The sequence below is a fragment of the Fringilla coelebs genome (genome assembly GCF_963513975.1).
Source record: "Fringilla coelebs genome assembly, chromosome: 3".
Lineage (NCBI taxonomy): Eukaryota > Metazoa > Chordata > Aves > Passeriformes > Fringillidae > Fringilla > Fringilla coelebs.
Genome location: NC_140030.1, coordinates 100,881,106 through 100,893,238, shown reverse-complemented (window position 1 = coordinate 100,893,238; position 12,133 = coordinate 100,881,106). Strand labels below are relative to the sequence as shown.

Here is a 12,133-nt window from a genome sequence, read left to right as displayed (position 1 = left end):
GGAGGTTTTGAACTGTTACCAAAGCCATTTTGGTTTACATCATCTTCTCTGTAAGTTGATAGGGTGACATCCTTAATTTTAACAGATAATTGAAGTTATTGTAAAAGAAAAAAACAGGTAATTGCTGACATAAGTGTAAAATTATTCTTTGTCTTAGATCCCAACTTTGTTCGGACTTTTCTCACAACATATAGATCCTTCTGTAGACCTCAAGAGTTGCTGAGTTTGCTAATAGAAAGGTATGCCACTGTTAAAAATACTCTTCTTATGAAGTGCATTTTTTTTTCTTTTTACTTGGAGTTTGTAAGCTTCTGGCTTTCCAGTTGGTTTTGAGTCACTTCAAACACCTTTTTAAAAAGTTGTCCAATTCAAGGATTGCCAGTAAAATGTACAAGTTTATATCCAGAAGCTTGTGCCCAAGACTGGTGTTACAGAGGCCTAGTGCTTACACCCATCTTCTGTGCTAGATTTGAAATTCCAGAGCCTGAGCCAACAGAAGCCGACCGTATTGCCATGGAGAACGGAGACCAACCCCTTAGTGCAGAGCTGAAAAGGTTTAGGAAAGAGTACATTCAACCTGTGCAGCTACGGTGAGTGCTGCATCCCTGGGAACCCCCCTGAATTCCTTCTGAAGTGCCACCTTTTGGCTGCACTGCCTCCTGGTGCTGCGAGTGGCCTTTCTTGCAGCTGCTTTGATAGGGAGTATAGACTGGGCTCTAGAGTGTTTCTTTATTCTTTGCTTTTGCAGAGTATTAAATGTGTGTCGACACTGGGTGGAGCACCATTTCTATGACTTTGAAAGAGATGCTGACCTTCTGAAACGTTTGGAGGAGTTCATTGGAACAGTAAGAGGTAGTTACAGTTTCTTAAGTGCTGACATTTATCCTAAAGCATCCCATTTCAAAGATACAGAGTGTGATCAATTTTGCTTTCAGGAAAAACAGGACATTATTAAATACTTATTAAATAATAAATATTATTATTAAATACTTCATAAAGAGCGTGAAATACTTTCATTAAGCCCCCACACACACTATTATTCAAAATCTGGCTCTTGTTCAGAATAATGATTTTTATTTACATAAATTGAGTTTTGTTGTAGAGGGACTGAAATAATAAAAAACAATAAGAACCGAGTCATGATCAGGACAGAATAATTGCTTTGATTGTCATCATAAACTTTACACAGGGGTAATTTTTGTAAAGTTGGACAGTGGAAACCATTATTTCTTTGAAACAAGAGTTTCCAGCTACTTCACAGTGCGTATTAGAACTGTAGGGCACCTTGCTGTTGTGATTGTACAGACTTTTCCTGTTTCCTTTTAAATAAAGCCAAGAGAGACACAGGAGCAATTTGTAGGAAAAGACTATGTCAGAGAAGTACTTAGTGGTTATTTAGCCACTGAAAAGAGGGGAGAATGAGGCAGCTAATTCAGTAGGTGTTACTGGTAAATTTTCAGTGGACTGGTGCATGAAATTCTTATGGTGCAGAGCTAAAAAGGCTTTTGGCCTTTCAGTTTTATTCTCAGCTTTGATGGTAAATGCAGTACAGGAAGAAGCTTCTCCCTGTTTGTTATTTTGACTTTCTAGGTTATCTGAGGTAATCACGTGCTCTTACCCAAACTATAAAGTTCAAGGTGTTTGCAGAAGTGCATTTTGGTCAAAGCAAGGTTTGTTCCCAAAAACTCACTGTAAACTCAGAAAAGAAAGAAAAGCACCTAAATGAGAGCAGGAGTCTAATTTGGGTGTTCTGATTTGTGCTTGGGCAAAGTTGTGCTCAGCATTGGCTCTTGAGGAATTCTTTCTGTCTTTGAATACTTCTACATTTGTGTAGAGAATGCCAATCCTAAAGAATATATGATTGCTTTAATTTAGTAGGTTTTGGGGTACATCCCAAGATTCCTGAATTATACTGATGTCTTAGGAAAAACAGTATTAACTAAATAGTAATTTTCTCTGTGTGCCAGGCAAAGCCATGAAGAAGTGGGTTGAATCCATCACAAAGATAATCAACAGGAAAAAGCAGGCACAAGCCATTGGGCCGAGCCACAACATCACTTTTGAGAGCCCCCCTCCAGCAATTGAGTGGCATATCAGCAAACCAGGCCACACAGAGACTTTTGATTTGCTCACTCTGCATCCCATAGAAATCGCTCGGCAGCTCACTTTACTGGAGTCAGATTTTTACAGGTAACTTTCCTCCACTGAGAAACACATGGCACAAATCAAAATATTCTCCATGCCTGAAATTGTTTCTGTGGGCCTCTGATGTGAAGCCCCACAGAAATTAAGGGATTTACCAGTGGTGCGTATTAATTTGCATTTTTCAGAGGAAGCTCTCTTAAATACAATATTTGTTTTATCCTCCCCAAGTTCATGTGCAGTATGTGTGACTGTTGCATACTGTTAATGGTCTTGTGCTCCAACTTGGTATTTTCTGAGTAGATCAACCTTTGAGAAGTATGAACAGTTATTAAGTCAGTTTTCTTCACATCCTGCTTTGTGTAGCAAATTAAGGACCATGACAGATCTCATCAGCTGTCTGTAAGAAATTATTCAGGCATTGGAACTCACATTTTGTTATGGTGAATGAGGTGGAGATTTCATTCTTCATTGAGATGAACAGAGGTGGTTAAGAGTGACATACATTAAGAAATATCTGCAGTCTAAAAAAGAAATGTAGAAATATCATTTAGTCATGAGGGCAGCCTAACATTGTAGAAGGAATACCTTAAGAATTTATTTCTAAATATGAATTCCAAATTCATTGGAAATCAAGAGGATTTGGAAAAATAACACCTTCCTGCTTTTAGTTACAGTTTTTGATAAAACATCTACTTTTCCAGAGCTGTGCAGCCATCAGAACTAGTTGGAAGTGTGTGGACAAAGGAAGATAAAGAAATTAATTCTCCCAACCTTCTCAAAATGATAAGGCATACAACTAACCTAACTCTGTGGTTTGAAAAGTAAGTGACTTTCCTGAATCTGCACCTACTCCATATCTGGACATTTACAGACCATTCACAAGTATACTGTGAAAAATTCTATTCTAGGAGAATTCCTGTTTTGGTGTTTAGATGCTCACACTGGTCCCTGTGAGAAATTTAACATAGTGGTCTCAAGCTTTGTATTCTTAGAATATTTTCAAATCTCCAAGGCATTTTCAGAACTACCTTAAGTAATTTGATAAAATCGCATTTGTTTGTGTTACAAGTTAATATTTGACTTTGGAAACCTCATCAGTGCTTTAATACGAACCCCAATGTTCTTGTGTATCTAGATGCATTGTAGAAACAGAAAACCTAGAGGAAAGAGTAATTGTAGTGAGCCGGATAATTGAGATCCTGCAAGTTTTTCAAGAGCTAAACAACTTTAATGGTGTCCTTGAGATTGTCAGTGCTATGAACTCCGCAGCAGTTTATAGGTTGGATCACACATTTGAGGTACAGTGAAATGTTTTCCACTTTTGCTATGGCAGTGTCATGCAGGGTACCTTGGCTGCACTGAAAGCCTGTCTTGCCAGTAAGCATTTGCTTCCAAGGAGCAAGGAAAGTAAATGCCCCAAGAAATTAATCAACCAGGGTGTAAGAGAGAGGGTTTTTCCTTGGTTTCAGAAGCAAGAAATCCATCCCCACTTAAGAAAGGCGTCTCAGGATGGTGGGGCAGTGTCCTCGTGGTCCCTGATTCAGGTGCCAGTGGGAGACCATTACTTTCAGTACTGTTGCTTGGCCATGCCTTTATCTTCTCTTTCCAAACCACCTGTTTGATCTCTCTTTTAAGCAAATTCCAAGTCGCCAGAAGAAGATCTTAGAAGAAGCTTATGAGCTGAGTGAGGACCATTATAAGAAATACTTGGCAAAACTCAGGTCCATTAATCCTCCTTGTGTGCCTTTTTTTGGTGAGTACGTGTGGTTTGGATGAGCCGTGTCCCACATTAACATTTGGAAAGTATTGAGCTAAGGGACTAAACAGAGTATGAACAACTGAGAGAAAAGTCAATTTTAATAGGACAGGTGGGTTGTAATTTCAGGTGCCCAGACACAAATATGTGAAAAAAACCCTAAAGTGATTATTCATGGAAGATATTATTTGCAGTAAAAATAAGTATATCTGCAATATCCTATTTTATGCAATATCCATATTTGCTGTTTTTTACTTTGAGTGTGGTTTGAACTGTTACAACCAGATATACTCTCAATAGAAGGCAGTCACATTGGAAATATTATTGCCATTGACTGGGAGAAAAAGAAAGATCCTCTTCCTCATCAAGTGTTCCAAGAAATACAGCTAGAGTCTCATTTCTATTAAAAAGTCTTATTTCTGTAGAAACAGAGTTGGGAAACCAAGCATCCTCTTTATCATCAGATTTAACAGTTCTTCTTTGAAGTAGATTGCTGACATTTAGCAGATTGTGTTGCTAAGCACACATCACTCCTGTTCTTAAGCTAGCCACTTAAGTGTCTGCTACAGATCAGTTCCAGGTCTGGACAGTGCACTTGTCCAACGTAGGCTTCAAGCCAAAACTGAAAGAAAATAGTGTTGATGGCTTTTTTGGCCTTTTACAGATTGGGGAAAGATATACTCCAGAGCTCTGCAAAGAAAGATAAGATCAACTAAGAAACCTTCTGTCCTGCTTCAGAGATGAGTAGAGGTTAGCAGGATCACATGAGAATAGCTTCAGTTATTTCTCTCAAGTCATAATGACAATTCCAGACACATGATCTGTGAACTGGAGAGCACTTTTTACTCTTAATCTTCAAATTATTTGATGCAATTATGAAGCCAAGTTGAAAATAATTTTGGGCATTTAGCTGGGGTGTCTAATGGAGATGGGAGTTAAGAGAAAGCACTCCTGTTCGGTGTCCCCTTTTAGTGTTCAGTTTGTGAGCTTCCTAAACCATAGAAAGATGCACAGGCTTTGAGACTTTGATGCAAAAAGGCATCTTTCTGAAAAGGGCATGTTTAAATGTTTAAATTGTTGCCCTTCTTGGAAGGTGAGGTGCAGTTCTCTTGTTGACCCTAACAAAGGGTTTTCTAAATAAGTGCAGTGCACAAATTAAATTTTTTAAGAATTCCTTGTATTCCAGTCACAACTTCGTTCTTGTTTTGTACTCTGTGTTGAAAACGTCTTCTGTGTGCTGTTTAGGGATTTATTTAACCAACATTTTGAAAACAGAAGAAGGCAATCCTGAATTTCTCAAGCGCCATGGGAAAGACCTTATAAACTTCAGCAAGAGAAGGAAGGTAGCTGAGATAACAGGGGAGATTCAGCAGTACCAGAACCAGCCATATTGTTTAAGAGTGGAATTTGACATCAGGGTAAGTGACACAATTTCCTTCTGTGGGGATTCTGTCAGCTGACAAACCATAAGGACAGACTGAATTCACATAGAGTCAGTCTGACTGGATCAGAGATGAGCAGAAGACCTATCATAAAACCTCTCTTGCGTCTCGGTGTAAGAAAGGGCAGAAAGCTCAATGCTTGCAGCTTCTTGGGTTTGTTTCATTTTTTATCAGCTGTTGGGACATTGGTATAGCTTCTTATTGATGAGTGTTAGGAACTGAAACTGGCAGATTCTCATTGTCCTTCACTCAGTTGTAATTATTTGTTCAGTGAGCCCAGTTGTCTTTTCCTCCTCTGTTACGCTGCCTTTATGTGCCATGTTTACCTGATAGCACTGTGTTTACATCATGTGTTGATGGAGATGATACTCACATCTTTCTTTCTCCTGGTGCTTGTTTTCCTTGGTTTGAGATGTTGTCTAAGCAGTGTCCTCTCTGGTTGCTTTCCTTTCTTCCTTTTTTCTTTTTTTTCTTACCATCTTTTGAGCTGTGTGCTTTCAGAGAGTCACAGGACAGGTTACCTTGAAAGATTCTGCAAGGTTTTTTTTTTATTTGTTCTCCTCAGGCTTTGATAGAATGCATTGTGGGAGCAGTCTTCCCTGCATCAGTGTAAAGATGGATTGTTTGCAGCTTCTTCTGGAAGTGTTTGAGCAAACCTGGTCTGATTTTGCACTGCAGAAAGCATTTAGGGTACTTGCACAGCTGGTTTTCAGGCCAAGCATAGCAGTAGCAATGTCCAGAAAAGGCCTGGCAACAAGCAGATTTAATAGCTTAAGTCTGTCATTACCTCTGACTCCAACATGTTCTCTCTTCTCTTGAACAGTTGGGATCATTTTGCTGTAGAAACGAGCAGTTTTAAGAAGCATCTTAGCTGACAAGTTGTCTGCCTTCTTGTGTTGCAGAGATTTTTTGAAAACCTGAATCCAATGGGAAACAGTGTGGAGACAGAATTTACAGATTATCTCTTCAACAAGTCACTGGAGATAGAGCCACGAAATGTCAAGCCTCCTCCAAGATTTGTTAGTATTCAGTTTTTGTATTTATTTTTCAGAAAGTGCTTACATTTATCTTTCATAAATGGCAGAAGTCATTTCAGATCTCTCACTCCATAACTACAAAGCTACATTTAAGTGATCCCACGGCCTTTTGATTTTGGTTGATATTTTCTATCCTTTCAGCCCAAGAAGTACAGCTACCCTCTCAAGTCCCCAGGCGTTCGTCCCTCTAATCCAAGGCCAGGTACCATGAGACATCCCACGCCCCTGCAGCAGGAGCCAAGGAAAATCAGCTACAGCCGCATCCCCGAGAGCGAGACAGAAGCCACGGCGTCGGCCCCAAACTCGCCGCGGACCCCGCTGACCCCACCCCCTGCCTCCTCCACTTCCAGCACCACGGACGCCTGCAGCGTCTTCGACTCGGACCCCTCCAGTCCTTTCCATACACGTAGGTGCTCACATTTTGTGGTGTTAGGCAGGGGATACCAGGTTTAGCCTTCTCAAGTGACTGTAAAAATCATTGCTTTTGTTTCCTTGCAGCATCAAAACCTTTTGATATTTCTTACTCAATTTTGTTTAAAAAGTTTTTTTGGTAAAGGAGAAACTGAACAGAATTAGGTGTGTTACACCTAATAGGGACTGTACAAGTCTTTGGAGGACCTGTCAAAACTGAAGGCAGAGGTAATCTCTAGGGCCCAAACAAACTTGTGGGATTTGCTGCCATATGTATTTGTATTTGTTGAGTATCTGATGGTGAACATTGAGAATACAAAATGAATTGTTTGTAGGTGCCTTATTCTGCTGCTTGCAATTCAGAACTGATTTCAGTGTACATGGATGGTTTTCCTGCAGAACTTAAAATCATTATTTGCTTGCTTTAAATCCATCGGGACCTATCCACACCTTTTTCTTCTGTCTTTCCTGACATACAAGGAAGTTCATATTTTATGGTGTGCCCTCAGTATTTAATAATGGATATAGGCTCCTTTCACATACGAGGGTTTTCAGAGGTTACTCCTGTGTTCAGCTGATTGCCACAAGGAGGTGAAATGACTTCCTAAAGGAAAAAGTTCCTTAGCAGAGCTGTGCCATTGCTGAGTGTCCAAGCCAGGTCTTCGGAAAGCCTCTGGAGAAAGGATTTCTGTGTTGATGGGCCCATTGGCTGCAGGTTCAGGATATTATTTTAGTACTGTTGTGACATAATAATAAGTTTGTGGTGTGTTTTTGGTCTCAAGGATTACTTAAGAAAGTTCAGGAGCTGATGGCCACAGAGGTCTTTGCAGTTCAGAAAAGCAGTTTCTCTGGCAGCTGCAAGTTAGAGGCTTTATTTGCCACTTCCTTGATTCATGATGCTTTTTATGAGCAATTGCTTTATTATTTATGGCACCTCTATTGGAAGCAATATTGAGCCAAAAGTTCATCATTATCAACGGGGTTTTTTATGTCCTTTAGGATCTGCTTCTGTGTCATCCATAAACTTTACCAAAACTTCAGATGATGCTCCTGTCCCTCCTCCTGTTCCTCCACGAAGAAGACCAGAATCTGCCCCAGCTGAATCCTCCCCATCAAAAGTAAGTAAGCAGAAAAAAGGTCATTTGTTTTCTGGGGAGAAGAGGGGCGGGGTATGATAGAAAAGTAACTCTCAAAGACCGTACATTTATTTTTTGAAGAACTGTATGTGAAAGAGTAAGCAGCCATGTATTTCAGGCCTTCACAGCTCTACCTCACTATGTCTTGATCTCAAACAAATGAAAAATAGATGGGACCTAAATTTAGAGTTAGAAATGGTTTATCTACTAATGTGCTATGCTCAAGCCCTTGCATTGCCTGTGAGAACTCAAGGCTTCAGGCAGGTGTTTCCATCTGGGATTAGCTGTTCCAGAGTATCGTTTTAAGAAATATGAATAAGAGTAAGAACTGATGAACAGTAATGATGGAAAGTGCTGTACACAACTCAGTCCTCTGGAAAGTTTCACCAGAATATTTGATCCTGTAGTGCTCAAGTGCTTGCTTACCCATCCTGTCTGCTTGCCTGCTTAAGCCATTGCTCCATTTTCCTTTTGCATTTGTCTGGCAACTGGGATCTGTTCCAAGCTTTGTTGCAGATACTGTCAAATTTCACCTGATTTCAGTGGAAGCTTGTTTGTGACTTCAGATTTGAAAATCCCACTCAAAATTACTTCAGAGCAGATATGTCTTTGAAGAGAGCTTATAAGTGGCTCTTCAGTTATTTTCAGACTACAGGCAACTGTTTTGCCAGTCAGCAGAACTTGACACATCACCGAAATATATCTGAAATCCTACCAAAATGTATTTGAAAACCTTGTGTACGTGATAGTGTTGGAGATCAGTTATCCTGTCACTATGGTCTGCAACTTGGGAGCTGTTCACTTCCATAATTCTGACTATTTAACTCCATCTTCTGAGCATAGTTTATTTTTTTTCCCTGTTCAGCATCATCGGCCTCTCCCTTTTCTAGTTTTCTTGAAGAAATTCCTGGTGTGTTAACCCATTCCAAGTGCTTTTTACTGGGGAGGTGGTGGAAGATATCCAGACCTCCCCAGCAAGCAGACCTGGAACTAGCATGGAAATTGTTCCTTTGACCATTCTTTGTCTTGCCCTTGTCCCTCTCTGTGCATCTGCCTTCCTTCCATCCTTGGCTGTTCACACGTGTGTTGCTGCAGCCCTGCTCAGAGCAATCTGCAGTGCAGGAGGGGGCTTCTGTTTCACAGCAGGGTCCTGTGCTTTGCTGCCGCTCTGGGATTTTGCTGACTGAAGTGTTTGTGTACCTCAGATTACTTCTGCACACCTGGACAACCCACCAGCAATCCCTCCTAGGCAACCAACCTCTAAAGTGTATTCTCCAAGGTACTCGGTGCCTGATCGGACCTGCATCTCTGACTCCTGTGTTACCACTGCAAACCCCCCCGAGTTACCGCCACGGGAACCTGTGCGAACTCCAGATGTTTTCTCTAGCTCACCACTACACCTCCAGCCTCCACCCCTGGGGAGAAAAAGCGAACTTGGTAACACCTTTTTCCCAAACAGCCCCTCTCCCTTCACGCCCCCTCCCCCCCAGACACCTTCTCCACATGTAGCACGGAGGCATCTGCCATCGCCGCCTTTGATACCGCAGGATGTGGACCTCCCTTCTGTTGCTGGACCGCCCATTCCTCCACGACAAAGCACTTCTCAACATATCCCAAAGCTTCCTCCAAAAACTTACAAAAGGGAGCACACGCACCCATCGATGCATCGGGATGGGCCGCCCTTGCTGGAGAACGCCCCCTCCTCCTGAACTGTCCCTCGCGCTGGGAGTCGCATTTTCCTGGTGCTATGTCTGTTGCTGGCAATGGATGCACTGAACCTGGTGGTGTCAAGGAGTTGGGATGTGTATGCCAAACACTAAGAACTCTCCAATGCGTTGGAAATGTAGTGTACAGAAATGGAATTGCAAAAACAGACTTTCTAGTGGAAAACCCGGTTAACTTGCTATTCTTGTTTTAGTATGCAGGACTTTGTTCTAAAGTAATTGGACAGCTGATTGTACCAGAAAACAGTCTGGAGAGACTTCTTTGGCCAATGAGCAGAGACTGTGTTTGTGTAATGATCAATAATGTCCAGTACAGGAAGGAAAAACAGTCTTGTATCCATCAGTTCCATACAGTGGCACAGTTTTCGGAATGAAAACATTATGCACTTTTTTTAAATCTCAAACAGGGAACTTTATATCCTTCTTAATTTTCCTTTGCTTTACTTACTCCCTGCTTTAAAATACCTTCCTAAAATTATGAGAAGGACTGTGAGGAAGATCTGTGGTACCTAACCAAGCTAGAATTAAGGCAAAGCACTGTATTGCGGTCCTGTTTACAAGTTGTTACAATGAGTAGTAGGGGGTACCTAGGCTTCACCAAAGAGGTACTTTATTATTATTTTCTGAAATACTGTGGTGCCAGTTCAAAAATAAATTTTTGCCAGGAAGCATAATGTCTAATTATTGCTTTCTTTAGATAGAGCTGATGAAAGTCTTACATCATTAAGGTGACAGCGAATTTTTTTTTAAAAGCAGCACTATCATCTGAAGCAAATATACTACATTTAGAAGACTGTTAATCTCTGCTAGGTTATGTCATGTTCTTTTTAAGGTTTACTGATAATCCATTTCATGGCTAGTAGCTATTCTTTTTCAGTCATGCCATGAAAACAGTCACTTGTCAACTTCCATAGCTATTGTCATGTTTTACTAACAATAGATTAATCAGCATACATAGGATTGCCTTGCAGTTGCATAAATCGTGTGTATATAGTGAATGTTGCATAAATATACTTGCAGATTGTTTTTAATTTAATTGAAATAAAGATAAAGATATGTTTGGCTGACATACGTTAAATTATTAATGGACAAATGTTCTACTTAGTTTTTCAGTTAAGCACTGAGGGGGATAAAAGCCCATCTTGTGATACATATTTTTCCTAGTTCAGTGTATGTATTTTAGTAATAAGAGACTAAAGAGGTGTTTCTGGCACGTTACAAAATAGTAACTCAGTAATATATGAGAGGCTGGGTTACTCCCAAAGTGAATTATTATTCCTTATCAAATGTTTCCAATGTCCTGTATGACACATTAGAAAAAATCAAACTTATATTAATCTTCACAGTGGCTTTTTCTGTTCAAAATATACATGACAAAACAGGTATGTTGTAAGCATTCTGACATGGTTTGTCCATAAACCTGCATGCTGCTCTTCAACTCCAGACTGGGACAGTAATGGATGACAGGTGTTGAAGAAAAGGAGCTCTGTAATGTCCTCTTCAGTAGGTATGTGAAGCATAAAGTGTCTCATCTTCAGTTCACATGGCTCATGGGGCAAGTAAAATTCCCTCACATATCCTCTCTGGAAGAAGAACACATCTCAGGATCTTGGAAAGCTGAGTCTCTTACAGATAGTGTCAGTTGAATGATGGCAGAAATCACCTTTTTTTATGCTTTCAGCAATGCCATTGATCAGGGCCCTTTGGTCCTTTGGGGTGGTCATTACATTGGGAAAGCATTTTATCAACAGGAATAGCGGTTTTCACCAAAGTCAGATCTTGAAATTGTCAGTTGTATTCCTTCTTAGATGTCTTTAACAATGTTGTTTTGAAACATTTTTTTCTGGCAAAAGAAAAAGTGAAGATCTCAAAACCTTGGCTTCAGAGGACAATGTTGTATGGGAGCTTTATAAAAACTGTCAAACCACAGGAGGTGTAGTTTAGGTTATGAATTCTTTGGATAAAAACACTTTGATGAGCATACTGTTGGCAGTGTTACCTAAATTATTAGTTCCTCAGTGGGTTACCAGGAAAATTCCATAAATTGAGGCTTTCTGATCTGGATTTCTTCTTCAGCACTTTTTTGTCTGTGTTGTTGTGTAGCCAAGTCAGAGCAGGCCACCCAGTGGTCAGGGTGCTCAGTCAGGAGCGACCTCACATGGTTCCTGCTAATCAGCAGGTTTCTTAAATGTCAGTAGGTTTCTGCTTTCCTTTGTGAAATGGGGAATGCTGTTCCCTGTTTGTGGTGGAGGATAAAAGTGCTTTCCTGGTGACATACTTGGACAACAGGTGACAATGGTCACCATGCTGGGACCTAAAGTAAACATTGTTTGGAGCCCAGGGGTCAGTCACAGTGCACAGATCATGGTGTTGACTCAGCTGCAAACAGAAAGGACAGGATCAGAATCAAACCTGTAGCATTTAGGAGTTTAGTGCAACTGCTAAGCCACTGGTTTGTGTCATGGCAGCTGTGTGTTAATAA

At 40.5% G+C, this 12,133-nt stretch overlaps 1 protein-coding gene across 4 annotated transcripts in view; it reads left to right on the top strand.

Annotated features, from left to right (window-relative positions):
• Nucleotides 1-12,133, top strand: part of SOS1 (SOS Ras/Rac guanine nucleotide exchange factor 1) — a 45,822-nt gene that overhangs the window by 32,958 nt on the left and 731 nt on the right. For 3 of the 4 annotated variants that reach the window (XM_084202796.1, XM_084202798.1, XM_084202797.1), the window contains exons 11-22: nt 158-239; nt 468-590; nt 749-852; nt 1,968-2,190; nt 2,847-2,966; nt 3,281-3,443; nt 3,781-3,898; nt 5,147-5,319; nt 6,246-6,362; nt 6,522-6,786; nt 7,791-7,909; nt 9,133-10,850. In XM_084202796.1, coding sequence (XP_084058922.1) covers nt 158-239; nt 468-590; nt 749-852; nt 1,968-2,190; nt 2,847-2,966; nt 3,281-3,443; nt 3,781-3,898; nt 5,147-5,319; nt 6,246-6,362; nt 6,522-6,786; nt 7,791-7,909; nt 9,133-9,636 — 2,111 coding nt within the window. In that variant the 3' untranslated portion in view covers nt 9,637-10,850. Of the gene's footprint in view, nt 1-157; nt 240-467; nt 591-748; nt 853-1,967; nt 2,191-2,846; nt 2,967-3,280; nt 3,444-3,780; nt 3,899-5,146; nt 5,320-6,245; nt 6,363-6,521; nt 6,787-7,790; nt 7,910-9,132; nt 10,851-11,095; nt 11,159-12,133 lie in introns of those variants that run through there. The other variant, XM_084202799.1, reaches the window with a different exon arrangement.